This window comes from Musca domestica, unplaced genomic scaffold (assembly GCF_030504385.1).
Source record: "Musca domestica strain aabys unplaced genomic scaffold, Musca_domestica.polishedcontigs.V.1.1 44, whole genome shotgun sequence".
In the NCBI taxonomy this organism is placed as follows: domain Eukaryota; kingdom Metazoa; phylum Arthropoda; class Insecta; order Diptera; family Muscidae; genus Musca; species Musca domestica.
In genome coordinates, this window is record NW_026712334.1 from 7184447 (window position 1) to 7203217 (window position 18771).

Here is an 18771-nt window from a genome sequence, read left to right on the forward strand (position 1 = left end):
TGGTCAAATATAGCCGGTATCCGTTTGCACCAACCACACTTTAAATGTTTGCAACATGACACAGTCGGAGCAACGTCAAATACATTTTTGTGGTAGTTTAAGCGTCGGACGACGATAAACCAAACAGTGCGACGAAAGAAAAACAAAACCTAAACTGAGTGAAATCAACCGGCCAACCGCCAACCAACACTCATTGCCGGGTACCGGCGATATTGAACACCATTTGAACAAACAAGTGGACAAATTCAGAAGAGCAAAACCGTAAGTGAGTGCTATCATCCAGGGGATATCATATCGGTATCACAACAACAGCGCGTTTACTCAACGGTCATTTGGACGAATGGATGGATGAATGGGTGGCGGCGGCTCGCTATCAAACTAACAGCATCATCAAACTTAAGTTCTTGATGGTGATAAAAACAGTAACGGGAGAATGGAAGACATGAATGCATATAGAAGGAAGACTCTTCAAGGGTATTGGTATTTTTAGTTCGCTCCTGTGTTCTGCCACAGCATGTATAGGTCCACGTTTTCGTATAGTGCACATATAACGATACCCACCGATATTCGGAATTTTATTAATCCTAGTCACATTTACCCACGCAATTGTTTCAAATTTAGTATTTAAGAAGATTGGGTAGATGAAAATCCTTGAAGTATAAAATTGTTTATAGAGGTTTCCGGCCCCCATATAACTGTCTCACGCACTTTATGGTTTTTTGAAAAGTTTAACAACAGTATCCAAACGGTCTTACCGGTATTTGTAGTTTAAAGTGGAACACGTTTGAATTAAGATACTTTTATAAAAAAATGTTTTCTTTACCCAATGATGGAGGGTATTAAAAGTTCGGCCGTGCCGTGTTTTTTAATTGTTATTATTAATATTTTATAGTTATTTCATAAAAAAAGGCTATACAGGGCCTTTTTGGCCAATTTTGATAACTTATATTGCGCTTCTCACTGATGTGAACCCCATAGCTTCTATTTATGGGTTACTTTGTATTCAATGGCCTTGATTTCCATTTCAACTCAAACGGCAACGCCTTCTACGGTTTGTTTTAACATGGAGAAGGAAGCGATATAGACTCAGTTACTTTTAAGGATCTTCATAGAATTACTTTCTGAGTCGATTTATACATGTCAGTCCGTCTGTCCGTCCGTGTATTCTTGTGAACAAAATGTGGGATGCATTTATTATCCGATTGAGATGGAAATTTGCAAACAATATTTGTTTGGCCCAAGAACGAACCCTATTGAAATCGGTATTATCGGATCAGATTTAGATATAGCTCCCATATATTTTCAACCGATTTTGGGTTAATTGGTCACCAAATGGTCAATATAAGTCCAAATGACCTGTATTTCGGTACATTCCACCGAATTCAGTCTAACAGCAAGTTAATCAAATTTGGAGAAAATCGCCAAATCTGCCTTGCCCCCTGGTAAACATTACCATCGTTCTCCATTAATAAACAAACGTTGTTTTTATAAAAACCACAATAAAGGGATTAAGCCTGACAATTTTGCAAAAACAAAATACTATGGTATCCCGAACAAAAAAAACAACACTGTTCCGAAAATCGGTTCAGATATAGCTATAGCTGCCATATATATGTTTCATCCGATTTGGGGTTTTAAATGCCTCACAAGTAATATGCATTCCAAAACAGTGCTCTTTGGTACCAGATATCAAATACAGCTCTGAAATAATTGTATCAAATTTTGTCAAGATCGGTTCAGATTTGGATATAGTACATCCGATTTCGGATTTCGATATATCTACAACCGATTTCGGATTAATTGTTCACCAAATGACTAATATCTGTCAAAGATTTCTAAAATTTGGTGCATCTGACCGAATTCAGTCTTGAAGCAGGTACATCAAATTTTGAGAAAATCGGCTCAGATATAGCTATAGCTCCCATATATATGTTTCATCTGATTTGGTGTTTAAGTCCCTCACATATATATCCTTAATCCGATTTCAAGATTATTGTGCAAATAATGGCTAATATCAGCCCAAATGGAGTAAATGTTGAAACGTACGTTTCCATTTTATGCAACTCGGATCCGATATATATAATCCTTCTACAAGTAATAGCATGCACTCTATAGCAAACTATAACTGCTCTAAAGCCAAATGTTGATAAGTGGTATGATCTACTTAAAATAAATTATTTTGTTACGGGAGCTCTACTAAATATGCATAGTGGTGTAGGGTATCATATAGTCGGCATTGCCCGACTTTTGACTTTTCCTTACTGGTTTCCATTGATGAAGCTTTTATAATATAGTTGGCGAAGGTACAAATATCGTTTCAATTTACTCGCCTATAAAAAGTGTCACCATCCATGTACAATTGCAACTGCTTGCGAAAAAGAGTGGGAGTCTTTTTTCTTCAGTATTTTATATTTGATTATGTAATATAGTTTTCGAAGCACAAATTTTATCAAAAGAATAAGTTTTATATCCTATAATGATATATGTTATATTTATGTTTACATATTTTACTACAATATCAGTACAACATCCCCAAAAAATCAACTATTGCGCAGCCGGTAGGATTCGAACCTACGCTCCCAGAGGGAATCTGATTTCGAGTCAGACGCCTTAACCACTCGGCCACGACTGCTGCTCGATCGGCGTTGTAACCTATTTGGAGCTGTTAAAGGATAATTCTTTAATTTTCAGAGATAAGGTCACAGGCAATAATTACGAATTTTAAAAGAAGTTTTTTTCTTCGCTCTTTTGATTTGTGTAACTGCGCTCCTGTTTAAAAATAAAGAATAAGGTCTGTTTTTCTTCTTGCAACTGTTTCTTTGCAGTCGAATTAGCCCTGTCCGTCTGCTGTATTCACGTAAGAGAGTAGAGTTCTCTTTTGCTTACAGGCAGAGTTATATCGGTAAACGGTTTCATGTAATTCCCATATAATCGTGCTTCCCCATAACGATATTTTGACGATATTATCCAGAGAACCAAAGCGCCGGACTTCGGTCAGACTTCGAACCGAAAGTCGGATAAAACTTCCGATGGCGGTTGCTTATTAGATTTTTCCATGACGGCACTACAACAACGGGGCATTTATTTTACCCACAATGTATATGCACAGAAAACCTCTCAAGCGAGAGAGAGAGAGAGAGAGAGAGAGAGAGAGAGAAACGCACTTCAACTCAAAAACAACAAAAAAAGAAAGGTCAAAAGACGGACCGGGCCGACTATATTATACCCCACACCACTATGCGTATTTAGTAGAGCTCCCGTAACAAAAGAGTTTATATTGGGAATTTATATTGAGAATTTATTTAAGATCATACCAAGTATGAACCAAATAAGATTGCTGTATAATGCATTTCATCAAATGGTAAAATTCGATTGAATATGAAAAAATCTTTTTATTTTGGGCTGATATTACTCATATGTGAGCAATAACCGTAAAATAGGATGAAGAAGTATATCGAAGCTACATAAAAAACTGAATCGAGAAAGAAATGCACAAAGACATCAGACAAATTGCTCAGAATTTGGACGTACGTTGGTCAGACTCGTCGAAAACATCAGACTTTGAGCAGACGCGTCGGACGTCCGACAGTTGGTTCGCTAGGTTGCCACACTTTTCCCCATATTCATTATTTTGATTATTTTAGCCAAAGTTTCAAACGCAATGGTTTAATATGCGATAATCGCAGGTCGTAATTGGTTCTGCCTCCTATGGCTATGGTTTTAGCAAATTTACCTAATTAATTATAGTCCAATTAAATATATTTTAACAAGTAAAAAAGCGCCAAGTTCGCCAAGTTCCAATCATAAAAATACCATTTGTGCACAGTTTTAGCCTTCTGTCTCAATTCGTTCCAAAGATAGCGTGATTATATCGGACAGACGGACATTGCCAAATTGACTTAGAATTTTAAACTGATCGAGAATATGTATACTTTGTTGGGTCTGACATGAGTATTTCGAGGAGTTACAAACGGAATGACAAAGTTAATTTACCATTGTATGGTGGAGGGTATAAAAAGTACATGTTCGAAAATGTGTTTATGTGGCGCGCAATATATAAAAAATAATTTTTTTTAAATAGAATATGAAAAAATTGAAAATTTTTCTCATATATAAATCTAGATTTGCAATCTTTTTTAATTGTCTAGATAATAACGCTGTCTGTAAGGTACAAAAAATGATATGTGTTATCTCAGTTTTAATTTATAATATCAAATCACATTATGTCATAAAGCATTCTAAAAATTCACAAACCCTCTCGTATGTGGCAGTGAATTTAAGATCAATCGCAGTCATGACTAATGAAATAAAACTTTGTAAAATAATCAACGACCAGAAATTATTTAAACTACTTCATGAATAATAAAAAGTTGAATTAACAATTACTTGTTCACTTTCGATTTTACGCAGCCGGTAGGATTCGAACCTACGCTCCCAGAGGGAATCTGATTTCGAGTCAGACGCCTTAACCACTCGGCCACGACTGCTTGTATTTGGCGCATGTCTAAATCGTAATAACAGTAGCATGTTTCTTAACATAAAATCAACACTATTCCCACACAATGTTATTTAAAGAAACGTTGTATTCTGTTAAATAACAGAGCTCTTGAAAATTGAATGCTATGTTAATAGAATGCAACAAGCTGTGGGAATGTGGAGGCATTTTATTACTGTTGTTGGGGCATGTTATTGGGGTCGAATAGTTGCCATAAATTACTACTGCTAACAAGTGAGCGATGACTGTGTTTTTATGAAGATAGTTACTATGCAGTTTAAAGTCTATTTTTAGGCGCCGACTTTGTTATCTATCTATTACTTCTTAATAATATTCAAGGTAAAGAATAAAAATAAAAAATATCTGAAATGGACATAACATATTTGTTTTTGAAATAATATAATAATTTGAGCTAGTTGACACTGTTTTGTTAGATTAATTTTTTTGCAACACTTCTAAATTATTAATTGCACAATCTGGAGAATATCTGCTACTGAAAATAGTAAAATATCTCCGCCGGTTTGTTTGTAAGAACAATTAAACAAGAAATTTTGACATATTCAATATCCCCCCGGTGAATCAATTAACCATTGTGGAATATTGGAAAAATAAAACAATAAATTAAACAAGTCAAAAAGCAGTAGGTTTGAACTTTGAATACCCTCCACCATTTGGAACGAATTTGGAAATAAAATCCTTAAAAAATTCTATTAAAATTTTAAAAATACCGAATATAGCCGTAATATTGGTGTCTATACGACGTGGACCTACATGTTCATTGTTTGTCATAAGTCATTACCATATTCAAATTCGAAACTTGAAGTAAACGGTGAATAATGTAGCTAAAATCATCAAAATATCGTATATAGGGAGGTAGCATTATATCGGAGCTGTGCGAAGACCTGCACCAGCATAGACAATTTTCTGCCATAGGCTGCAGCATCCATTACGGACTTCAAATAGGCGTCTGAAACAAAACATGGCTAATTTGAATTGGAATTTTACGCTGATCAAGAATATATATACTTTGTTGGGTCTGACATGAGTATTTCGAGCGGAATGACAAAGTTAATATACCCTCCATAGTATGGTGTAGGGTATAAAAATTGATCAAGATAAAGGATTTTTATCAAAACCCGAAAAAACGGATGACTTAAAATACAAATCGTTTTCACACAATAAAATTGTAGAATGTAAGGGTTTTCAATATTTTGTATATAGCTTTATACATGTGCATTTCACATTAGAAAGCACCAATAATTGAGCTCCTGCCATTTGTTAATTCTAAGGAAATTGATCTCTTATCTAAATATTGTTGTATACTTGTTGCTGTTGTATTATTAATTCTATTTTTTAATCTCTATATATTTTACAAAAAATCAAAGTGAATCGACCGCAAAAAATACAATGTTCCGCAGCCGGTAGGATTCGAACCTACGCTCCCAGAGGGAATCTGATTTCGAGTCAGACGCCTTAACCACTCGGCCACGACTGCTGCTTGGGCGGCGTTGTAACTGATTTGGAGCTGTTAAAGGATAATTCTTTAATTTACAGAGTTTAAATAAATGATATAAATTACATTTGCAAAAAGTAAATAACGCATTAATCATTTTAAATTACAGACATAACTACAGCTTTAGACTATAAATACTAATCCACATAGTTCTGCCCTCATACTTTTCCTGCGGGAATTGCCCAGCAACTACTTTTTGAGGGACTAAGGTTGTTTTATTTTCTTTTGCAAGAAAATTATGATAAGTAAACAGATGAAAACCCTACAAAAACTCGAAACAATCAGCTAATTTACAAAAACAAAACAATTTTCCGCCACAAAAAAAAACTGTTTTTTTTTTTTCATTAAAAAGTCAAAAAGCAATATATTCTGATTTTACAATTACGTTCTGCAAAAAAAACACAAATCACCGGATACTCAAAAAAAGAAGAAGAGTTGCAACTGATTGCATGACGAAATCTGCAAACTAGTACAAAAATAACTGTCAATTTTTCGACCTCTTTTGAAGAACAGGCCTGATACGATGTTCAAATTTAAACTCCTTTGGTCACTCCCCCACTGTATAAAATGGACAATTTTTCACAATTTGGATTGTAAGTGGGAAATATCTTATATATCCCAAATTAAAGTTATAAATTTTTATAATTTGTAACTGATCGAACTATATATATTCTTGATCAGTGTAAAATTCTAAGTCAATTTAGCCATGTCCGTCCGTCTGTTTTGGTCACGCTAGAGTTCATACGTCATGTAAAAGGAAGCTAAAATTTTGCATAGAGTTGTATTTTGTCTCCAGTCAGGTCAAGTTTTAAGATGAGATATATAGGTCAACGTTTTCGTATAGCCCCCCATATTCGGTATTTTGACGGTTTTAGCCACACTTTATAATGTAATAGTTTAAAATTCGGATATAACTCCATGAAAACAAAAAATATTTCTTCAGTGAATTAGGCATGACAACAATTATGAGCAAAGCGTTAATGATTCGTATTTTTTTTTTTTTTCAAAAAATGGTCTGGAATACGATATGTGAAGTTCAAAACCAAAATTAATTTCCCTAGCAGAAAATCTATTTCACATATATATCCCCCAATACCGATTCCTCCCTATATAAGGCATTTCAATGATTTTAGCCATAATTTTCTATGAAAGTCGATAAATTAAACTCTTGATATATACAGGAACTTAATGAAAAAACTGCAACCAAATTCAGACTGCTGTAATTTCTATGTCAATCGTCCGACAGCTGTTAAAATTATTCCAGTGACATCTCATTACATTGTTTAAATCGTACAGGGTTGCCCATATTCGACGGACCCATCTGGCAACGCCATAACTTTTGACAGACATGTCACATCGCTTAATGACATACTGCGTTTGAAGCGTCAGTCCAAGCAGATTTTTACCATGAACCAATACACGCCACGCGAGCGCTCTGAAATTTTTGAAATTTACATTCAAGTCAATTGTGAAAACTCAACGTGCTTTTCAAACATTAAAAAATGTGAGAAGTGCGCCTTCTAAGAACATCATGAAGCGTTTATACGAAAAAATTTCGACTTCTAATCCGAAGAGGCCATATAAAAGTCGACCAAGGCGATCGGCCGAGAAAATGATCGTGTTTACTTGCCAAAGAGGTCAACTGAAAATGTGCACCTTCGGGTGGCCATCAGAACTCAAGCGTCGGTCATGGTGATGGTGTGGACCGACATAACAACCGATGGTCGCTCTCCGCTTTTATTAATCCACCGTGGCATCAGAATAAATGCCGAATATTATCGCGAAAATATTCTGGAGGGTGTATTAAAGCCTTGGGCACGCAAACATTTTGGCCGCAGACCTTGGACATTCCAACAGGACTCAGCACCATCGCACTCAACACGCGCCACCCAAAAATGGTTACTAAATGATGTTCCTCGCTTCATTTCCAGCTCGCAATGGCCACCAAAATCTCCGGATACTATTGTCTCTGTAGTATTTTAGGAAGCAAGGTTGGCACTAAAAAATACCAAAGTGTTGATCACCTCAAGCAAGCGCTTCGCCAGGAATGGGCCAAAATACCGCAGAGCAACTTTCAGGCAGAGTGTGACGGTTTCATTGGCCATTTGAAGGCAATAATTCGTGCCAAAGGTGGCCAATTCGAACAAATCTAAGCTTATTCTAAAATGCTATGCTATTTCCGACATTTTTGCTTTATTCAATAAAAAAAATGTAAAAATTATGGCGTTGGCTTTGTAGCAGTTTTTTTATCTCATCCTGTACTTATCCCTCTGGCAGAAGCTTTTGTAAATAAGTCAGAATTTTCGCATAGATATTCGGTATTTTGATGGATATTGTCACATTTTCCATATGTGGAGTTTTTAACAGGTTTCAATTCCACTGGCAAAAAATTGTCTGGTTAGCTCTACTCCGAAGACTCTGTGTTTTCATGATATAAGACACATTTTTACGGTATTGTTTATAATTTCATCGTTTTATCTTCGTTATAGATTTCTATTCTGCTGTGTATATTGGTCTTCCTACTTAATGGCACTTGGGCATTCTAATTTTTATATGGAATTTTAACTTTAAATTGTAACATTTTACGCGATTTTCCCTAATTAAAAATACACAATTTCAAGTTTTTTTTTAAATTAAAATTTATTTTTCTTATTTATTTCACAGCTTTTTAAGACGCCACCTCTTTCAAAATTTTTCTTCTAACATTTCCCATTATTTTGAGAGGCCAATTAAAACGTCACTTCTCACAGATTCCCACTGATTATATACATATTTGTTTTAACGCCAGCATGTGACCATTTATTGTTTGTAACTCAGTATGAAACACGTCTCATAAACTTTTAAATATTTCACCTCATAAATATCACGTAAAATTTCTTCATTTCAATCAAACTATTTGACGGAAACTACTGGATATTCTATGTATAAAAAAGAGAAGATTTTTATTTTTTCACACAATTTTCACTTCTTATATTTTATCAACTTATTCTCTTAGCAATGGGGAAAGAGCATAGCTGGTGTTATTGCTCAACATTTGTTTGTATAATACAGTGTTGCCAGTACTGATTTTTTCAAAAGTCATCATGTTTTAAAATTGAGAACTAATGGCAACACTGTTTGTATCAAATAAAACATAAACATTAAGAACGCGAATCCACGAATTGAGAATAGAGAGACTCCAATGAGAATGTTATTGAAAAATACTCTTTCCCATAGATTTGTTGTTAGACTAATTAAGTAATTCAAAATTCAATTCTTTTAATTGTACGTAACAAACTTGAATAACAGTTCTGTAGTTAGAAAGATATGAAGCATTTTGTCTTTAGCTTAGATTGCTCCGGCTGCTGGTGGAAAAAATTAACTCACAATTATTTCAGGTCCATATGAACTTTTTGTACTGTAAATGGGTCGTATAGGTCCAAGAATGATTTAACAGCCAGCCGATTTAAGCATTTTTAAGGCTTGTGCTAACTGAAAGGTTATTGGCTGACCGTTGATGAATAATTCATAATTTAGTTTTTTTATATGTTTAATTACAATTTTTATTTCTTTAGATCGATTTCTTAGAATTTATTTTATTTATGTATAACGTAGAGACGTGATTTAACAATTCCTAACCTAAAATATTAAACATAAACAATAATGGGACATAAAACATTAGGGGTTCAGCGAAAAATAGCTGCTTTAGAGAAGTGACTTTGGAAAATATTGGAATTTATTACAAAAAATACGAACCTGTTCTCTACACAAAAGTAATGTTCTTATTCTCTATAGATGCGTTCATACAATTTTTAATTAAAATTAGGAAAAAAACATTATTTTATATTCAAATCACATTGTGTTATAAAGCACAGCAATACCCGGAATATTTATATATAAACGAATGTATATATAAACAATACTTATATCACTCATTTTTTCATTATTGGACTCGTGAACTTGTGTCGTTAAAAATGTTGTAATTTTTTGTTTATATACTAAGAATACACTATTGGCTAATTTTGTTTTGTTTGCTTATTTATAAATGCGTATTATTTTCCGACTTGGCATCGGCGGCACTCTCCACAACATCGGGCATAAATGCCTTATTGTCCACGCCACCGTTTTGACAGGTGCTGCCCTCGGTTAGACAACTGTGATCACAGATATGTTCGTGCAAAACATTGCTAACTATGCCATTCAAATGACCCTTGGCCTCCGAGGCCAAGGCAATGGCATCAATGGTACTAATATTACCATTAGGATCTTTGCTATTCGCTGGAAGCTTACAAGCCTCGGCGGTGTCCAGGGATTTTTGTTTGCGCAGCTGTTGGCGTTGGAAGTTGAACATCCATCTGTATACACAAACACATAATTATTTATAAATGTTCAGTTATATTTCCATTCTTTAATACTTACAAAAATATTATCACAGCCAATATGGTGATTGCACCGCCGAGTATATAGAAAGCTCCTGGGAATACCTTAATTGTCGCCGCATATAGGGTGCTATACATGGGAGCATACACCACCGGCATAAGAGCTTCAGCAACACCAAACAGAGAATTCACCTTACCCAGTTCATCTTTGGACACCAATTTGGTGGCCATTGAACGCATTGCTATGAATGAAGTTCCATTGAATATTTCCACAATAGCTCCCACATACATATGCCATGGTAAGGTGGCAAAGGCATAAACAAATCCCGACAAGATCTTCGATGTACTTGAAAGCACTCCAATGAGAGCATCATCAAGCTTCAGCTTATGCGAAAGTATGCCAACACAGAAAAGGACACCTGCAAGAGAGAAAGAACAAAGTTTTTAGAACCGAAACAGATCTTTCAAATATCGCCATATTTCATAGAATCTATCAAATATCTGAAAAAATTCTATCTTTAAAAAAATGGATCATAACATTTCAATTGAATATGGATGATTAATAAACTTCTCGACAACAGCGCAGTATAAGTATGATCAGGCAAGTAAGTATGTGCAACCCGAACAGACGGAAAAAGAGGTGAATCGAATTAACTAACCGTCTCAAAATCGACAAAATGACAAGGCATAAGAATACATGTTTCGAACGGTGGTTTGATTGTAAAGCATTTTATAACTAATATTCAGTAGACTGTAGCGTCCATCCAAGTACTTCAAAATTCACTTGAGACCCTATAGGATTGAAATTTAATGGTATAAGCGTAAAATTACGACAATTGTTCACACCACGAAAACCATGCTTCGTGTACCACCGATGTCATGTCATTTTCTTTCCAACACTCACCAATACAACACGTGTTTTCAAATGACTTCGTTTGGATGCGAAATTTTTAAGAAAACGGATTCATACCAACATTAAAAAAAATCAAATCAAAATCTAAATTCTTGATTCATATGAATATTGTCCTCGACTGTCCCTATCCAATGTCAAAATCATCATTGACTATTTTCTACCGTTAGAGGACGCACAAAAATATTTCTTCAAATGTATTTCATGGAAATAGGGGAAACTAAGCTTGATCAGCGACAAACAGTGAATAGTAAAATTAAAACTAATGTTTTTCACTTGGACAATTATAGCCCGAAGGTTCCCTTGTCGAAAACCCATTCGCCTTGCCCATAATTTTCACACCAAATAATGAAATATATTATATAAAATCTATATCTATAAAAGAGGAAAATGTTTGTATGTTTGTTTGTTTGTAATTTATGGACTCGAAAACCGCTCAATAGATTTTCCTGAAAATTTCCATATATACTGCAACATCGCCTGAAAGTAACATAAGCTATATACATTTTTGAATTTCCACTTGGAACTGGAGATATAGCATCAGAATCGGAGGTACCTCCCAAAAATTCAGATTTTATATGCACATATCTATTGATTGGTTGAAGATACAGTCTCCAAATTTGGAATACGTAACGGAATTTGGAACAAAAATAAGTTTGCCAAATTATATTGTAATCGGTTCAGATTTGGATATAGCTCCCATATATATTTTCGACCGATTTCGTTCATTTGATGCCTCAAACACAATATGAATGTTCGATTCCAATGAAATTTGGAATGTGTGAAGGGATTTAATCCGGAAATAATTTTTTCAAATTATATTGAAATCGGTTCAGATTTGGATATAGCTCCCATATACATTTTCGGCCGATTTCATGTATTTGGTGGACCAAGCACGATATGTATCTCTAATTTCAAAGAAATTTGGAATGTGTAGCGGAAATTAAAACAAATATACATTTGTTAAATTATATTAAAATCGGTTCAGATTTGGATATAGCTCTCATATATATTTTCGACCGATTTCATGTATTTTATGCACCATACACGATATGTATGTTCTATTCCAAAGAAATTTGGAATATGTAACGGGATTTTGATTAGAAAATAAATTAGTCAAATTATATTAAAATCGGCTCAGATTTAGATATAGCTCCCATATATATTTTCCGCCTATTTCGCATATTTGATGCACAAATCACGATACGTATTTCCGATTCCAATGAAATTCGGCATGAGTGGCTAAATTTGGTACAAAAATAAATTTGACAAATTATATTCAATACGCTCAGATTCGATTATAGCTCCCATATATATACTCAGCCGATTTCACATATTTGATGCACCCAAAGCGAGAGAGACAAAATCTGGCACCAGAAAAAATTGCCAAATTATATTAAAATCAGTTGAGGTTTGGATATATCTAACATATATATTTCGGCGATTTCACACATGTTATGCACCAAACATGATATATATGACCGATACCAATGAAATTCAGAATGTGTGCGGAATTTGGTTACAATAATAAATGTGACAAATTAATTGGAAATTAGTTAAGATTTGGATATAGCTCCCATATATATACTATCGGCCGATTTCACATATTTGACGCACCAATTTCAATGAAATATGAAAGGTGTGGCGGAATTTGGTGTAAAAGTAATTTTTTTAAAATTTTATTTAAATCGGATCAGATTGGGATATGATTTTAATAAGAACCAGTGACCCACAACGCCTTAGGCTAACACTAAAAAACAACACAACAAGTATGTTTCGAAGTATGTTGCTATCTCGAATTCACTAATTGCAATAGAAATGCCACTCAACTTCAAAAGATTGCAGTTTACTGTACACTTGGTATTTGCTATGAAATAAATAAATCCGAAGGACAAACCCTTCGTGTACGTATGTCATGTTACTGCTTTTCTAAAATTTTGAATGCATATAAAATCAAAAGGGGTAGCGAAGCGCACCGGGTTCAGCAAGTTAATATAAAGCGATTCAATAAAGAAAAAAGTACTTGAATTTCCTTACAATTTTTCAAATAACTAATTTTTAATGTGCAATAAATGAAAGTGAAAAGCTTATTTCGACTGGATCACTAAGATAGATGGAACGCATTTTACAGTGGATCCATCGCCTTCTGATTTGTTAAATATTTATATTGGACAGGAGCGCATTTAAATTCTGGACAAAGGGACAAGAGAGATAACAGTTCAAAAGATAGAAAAGAATTGAAGCTAGAAGCATCTCTGATAGGAGATTCCATAAACAATCTAAACGAAAAGTCTAACAAGAATATATACAGTGGGTCGCTTACGTGGATATAAACTTGTTTATTCTACAATTCACTTACCTACAAGACCAGTTACAACAGCAAACGTGTTGAAAACACTAAAATCAACTTCATTCCAATTGAAACGATAACGGGTGAACAGGTACATGACATTCATTTCACCTAAAACATGCAAAATTTTTTTCACTGAAAATCCTCAAAAATCCTATCTCCAAAAACTTACCATAAATTGGTCCAATGACAACCATAACAACAATCATTAGTAAAATAACACGGGCCCTTCTCTTGTTTTCGCCTTTCTTAAACGCTACACGGAAGGTCTCAACCACATGTTCTTTATCGAAGAAATCAGCCAAGAGGTTTCTCGGTTTATGTTTACTTTCAGGTTGTATGCAACGTGGGCGGGGCTCGGGTAAAAAGAAGAAACCATAAAACAACGAGACCACATATAAACTAGCCGAAATGGAGAAAACACCATAGAAGCCAATTTTCCTGAAACAAATTATTATTAGTAAGTACAATGTCATTATAACCTCCCCAACTCACTTCAATAGTACTCCGCTGAGAGCTGTTCCAATTGGCACACCAACCGAAAAACATACATTCAATATACCAATACGCAGCGTACGTTCCTCTTCCGTTGTTATATCGGCAATATAACTAAACACACCCATTAGCATGACAAACCAGCCACCACTCAGCGATGGAAATATGGCCTCTGTCAAACCCGCCACCTCCATTGGCGTCTCTTTGAAATAAACACACAATATGAGACCTACGGTTCCCAAAAATTCACCCACAATCGGTATAAGGATACAGGGTTTCCGACGATGATGACGATCGCTCCATGAACCCCAGAAAAGAATTAACAGACACGGGAACAGGGATTGTATCACAGTTTTCCAGGCCACCATATGGGCAACCATTTTTTGAATGGTTTCTTCTTCCCTGCAAAGTCAAGAGCATGTTTTCATTTTTGAAATAAAATGAGCACCGAAAACGGGTTTACTTACATCGTATAATTTGTTGTTTCTCTTCTTGTCAGGGCATCACACACCTCGTCGCCGTAGTTCATGTTGACCCGACACGCCTTTTCTAAATTCAAATTTTGCGTTGCCAAATTGGATAACACGCTTGGCATAATATAGGCTGCCACAATGGGTTCCACTGTTATATTTTTGATTACCTTTTGCATTTTTTCTCGCCATGTTAATGGTGTGGGCGTTTCTGTTGCGCAAATCTGGTCCTGAGCCTTCGACGGCTCATTTGAGGCGACCATTGTCTATAAATACAAAAATAGAAAAGCCACATTTATAATTATCGAACTCGGGAAAAATTAACAGATAACAGGCGAATGGAGTACTGCCTGGTTTTAGTGTCAGAATTTCCACGATGTCAGCAAAGAGATAAATTTCAGTTTTACAAAAAAAATATTTGGAAAAGCCAAATTTATTTTGGGACTTAAATCGAGTATGGGAATATAGAAAACCCAATTATAATAGTAAAACACGGTGTATCGTGTATTGTATTTATGGAAAATACAATGGAAAAACTATTTATATTTGAAAATTTTACAAAACAATCTGAAGCAATTAGGCCTAATCACACATCCTATTTGGCCAAGGAGCAAAGTAACATATATCATTATAAAAAATAATGAAGTGCCTAGACTCATGGAACACATCAGTCATGAATAAATCGCTTAAGAATGCATTGTCAACGGAATGGGAAAAATAACGGAATGTAATCCTAAAAGATTAGTAAGAAGCATACATAGACGATGAATTTGTGTATTTAATACTTATATATGCTCTAGTTTTAAAAATCAACGCATTTTACTGTTTATACCCTACACCACAACGCTTTTCGAAATATTTTCCATTGAATTTTTTCGTTGTCATTAGACAGGAAATGCAATGCGTATGTCTTATCGAAAATAAATAAGTTATTTGCATTTACGTTGAAACGTAATTCTTGGCCTTTGTTTGTCTTTGTGCATTTGTTTGTAACAGGCAAAAGGAAACGAGATCGACACTTAGTTCCATTTGATGATCTGCATAGAATCACATTCTGAGTCGATTTATGCATGTCCGTCCATCTGTCCATGTATTTTTGAAAACAAAGTACAGTTCGCATTTATTGCCCTATCCAGGTGAAATTTTGCACAAATCATTTGTTTGGCCCAAGGACGAACCCTATTGAAATTGGAGATAATCGGTCAAAATATAGATATAGCTCCCATATATATCTTCGTCCGATTTGCCTTTTATTGTGCACCAAAACGTGTAATATCAGCCCGAATTGTATGGAATTTTGCATATACACCCAAATTAGGCCTGAAAAAAGTATGCCAAATTTGATCGAAATCGGTTCAGATAAAGCTATAGCTCCCATATATATTGCTCATCCGATTTGTTATTTTTGTCCTCTGCATCCGTAATATGCACTCTGTAACAACAAATACAGCTCAGAAATACATTTTAAAAATTTTATCGATCGGAGATCGGTTCGGATTTGTATCTATCTCCCATACATAACTTCGTCCGATTTACCTTTTATTGTGCACCAAACGTCTAATATTTGCCCAAATGGGATGGAATCTGGCACTTACTACCGAATTGAGTCTAGAAGCTTGTATGTCATATTAAGTGAAGATCGGCTCAGCTATAGCTCCCATATATATTGTTCATCCGATTTGTTATATTTGTTACCCACAGCCGTAATATGCACTCCGTAACAACGATATTCAAATACAGCTCAGAAATATCTTTGCCAAATTTTATCGAGATCGGTTCCGATTTGGATATAGCTCCCATATATATCTTTATCCGATTCCAAATTAATTGTGCGCCAAATGGGCAATACAAGTCCTAATTTAAAAGATACAAATGCTTCGGCATATTTAGTCCTTTAAACTTTAAATTATAATTATAATCATAGCGTGTATGATTGAATTCTCCCATAAAAACTTTTAATTGTTATGTGGAGCTCTACTAAATTAGCAAAGTGGTGTTGGGTATCATAAAGACGGCCCCGCCCGACTTTAAGACTTTCTTTACTGTTTTTTCTGAGTCTGTAGAGTATTTAATTATTTAATTTCAACAACTTTATATGAAGGCTATTCGTAAAACCTGGATACACTTTCAATATTTTTATCAATTAATATTTTTTGTGTTAAGGTGATCATAGTTCTTACAATCGATAGAGCCGGATTTTATAGCTTTCTCCAGTCTAAATTAGCTATTTGGGATACTTTTAGCGTTGAACACATGCTGTCTCACAAAACGTGTGGCAAATTCTAATCAATTTTTTTCAAGTTTACTGTTCCACATAATTCAAACGCCTGCCGCTACCGGTTATTACTCTTTTCAAAAGAATTTAATTAGCAATTCATAAATAATTATTTTGGTTTTACTCAAACTCAAAATTCTGAATAATTTTAGCTTCTCTGACATTTTTAGACAATTTACATCAATCTCAGTTCAAAATACTCACAAAACAATCAAAGGTATTGTCTTCACAACAATGTTGTAGTTCAGATTTGCCCAATAGAAATGGAATGAAATATTCCCAGACAGCACTGAGTTTAAACAATATCATCTTAAAATACAAATTGTTTGAGAAAAAAATTGATCAGCTGTGAAGAATGACATCCCACTGATTTTAAAGGGGCAATTCTCTTGTCGAAACAGGTGCTAAAAAATATATATTTTTTTAATATAAGAAAAATTAGATTTGAGTAGAGTAATCAAAGTTAATGTTTTGAGGGAATGCACTTGAGAAGTGAGAAGGAAAACAAATAGAGTTTCATAAAAAATGTATTGGGAACTATTTTGTAAAGGAGAAAACGTTATCAAAGGGGTTCTATATTCTGAAGACCTACAGATGGTCTTCTATGCATCGGAAATAAACGAAGGTGTTCTACACGAAGAAGGCCAACCAAAAGACTTTCTCTATAGAAGACCTATGTATGTATAAAATCTTATTATGATAAGTCCATGAATAGCGTTCTATATCCATACGACCTACAGAAGACCTCCTACATACCGATGACTTATCAAAGGACTTATATTTATGAAAGGCCTAGAGAAAGTCTTCTAAACATGGTGACCTAATAATGTCTTCGAAGTATATACGGAGAAAACCAAATTCGGCAGTTTACCACATTTGGCCAAGCGAAGCAACTCGTTAGATCTTTTGAGTCTATTTTCTTGCACTTTTTGGAATTTCAATGACTTTACCCCGAGCTCATTTTTTAATATTTGCCGAATGGAATATTGCGATATGTTCAGCTCACGAGTCATTTTTTGGCCACTGCCACGCGGGTTTCGTTCTAGTCGTTTCTTTACTTTTCGAATAATTTCTGCTGATGTTGCTGTTTTCTTCCGTCCACTTTCTTAACGTCGAGCTACGCTACCAGTATCACGGTAACGAGCGATGGTCCGAGACACAAAAGATTTATTCACATTTAAATGCTGGAGTGCTCTAACGATAACCACTTGTGGTTTTCCAGCCAAATATACAGAAATCACACTATCACGCTTGAATTTCTGGAAAATTCTCACCAAAATGCTTTTGTACTCTTGTAAACAATATAATGAGCTGTCACTGGAATAATTTTAACAGCTATCGGACGAATTGCTTAGAAATTATAGCATTCTGAAGTTGGTTGTAGTTTTTTCATCTCAACATGTATATATCCTTAAAAAAAGATCATACACTTTAAAAACTTCCTTTTCTTTTTAGCATTCAAAATTTTGTTTCAGTTTAAGTGAGAGAAAATAAGAAATGAATTGCATTTGCCTTTAATTGAAAGTGACTTCATACAAACGACTCATCTATTCGTTTATCCCTACCTGTGTGGGGTAAACAAAAACAATAGAACCCATCAGAAAATTCAAAAATAACAATAAAAAAATTTCCAACACAACGAAAAAATAGACTATTGTTAAAGATTTTCTCTTTACGGATCTGCAAGCTACTGTTCACATCCCATCATGCACGGTGTTGCTGACGTTTTGGACGAACCAGTGATTATTTTATTTCAGATTTTTTTCACAGCATTTTATAACACGTTTCTTAATTAAAAACCATGTAATTTACAAAAGTGCTGTAGCTTGTGGTTATAGTGGTAGTTGTTGTTGTTTTTTTATTTTGTAGCTGACAGTAGTATTTCATTTTAGTTTTTACCTTGTG

At 34.6% G+C, this 18771-nt stretch overlaps 1 protein-coding gene and 3 non-coding genes across 5 annotated transcripts in view; all 4 read right to left on the minus strand.

Annotated features, from left to right (window-relative positions):
* Positions 1–2550: 2550 nt before the first annotated feature.
* On the minus strand, positions 2551–2632 carry TRNAS-CGA (transfer RNA serine (anticodon CGA)). Its single transcript has one exon. It is a non-coding gene; the product is annotated as a tRNA-Ser (tRNA).
* A 1773-nt stretch (positions 2633–4405) lies between these two features.
* On the minus strand, positions 4406–4487 carry TRNAS-CGA (transfer RNA serine (anticodon CGA)). Its single transcript has one exon. It is a non-coding gene; the product is annotated as a tRNA-Ser (tRNA).
* Positions 4488–5908: 1421 nt separating this feature from the next.
* Positions 5909–5990, minus strand: TRNAS-CGA (transfer RNA serine (anticodon CGA)). Its single transcript has one exon. It is a non-coding gene; the product is annotated as a tRNA-Ser (tRNA).
* A 3129-nt stretch (positions 5991–9119) lies between these two features.
* The window catches only part of LOC101889976 (tetracycline resistance protein, class A), a 34300-nt gene continuing 24648 nt past the window's right edge, over positions 9120–18771 (minus strand). For both annotated transcript variants that reach the window (XM_011293367.3, XM_059127335.1), the window contains exons 2-7: positions 14589–14857; positions 14122–14523; positions 13799–14067; positions 13636–13737; positions 10407–10785; positions 9120–10342 (exon numbers count right to left, since the gene is read on the minus strand). In XM_011293367.3, coding sequence (XP_011291669.2) covers positions 10027–10342; positions 10407–10785; positions 13636–13737; positions 13799–14067; positions 14122–14523; positions 14589–14854 — 1734 coding nt within the window. In that variant the 5' untranslated portion in view covers positions 14855–14857 and the 3' untranslated portion in view covers positions 9120–10026. The remainder of the gene's footprint in view (positions 10343–10406; positions 10786–13635; positions 13738–13798; positions 14068–14121; positions 14524–14588; positions 14858–18771) is intronic.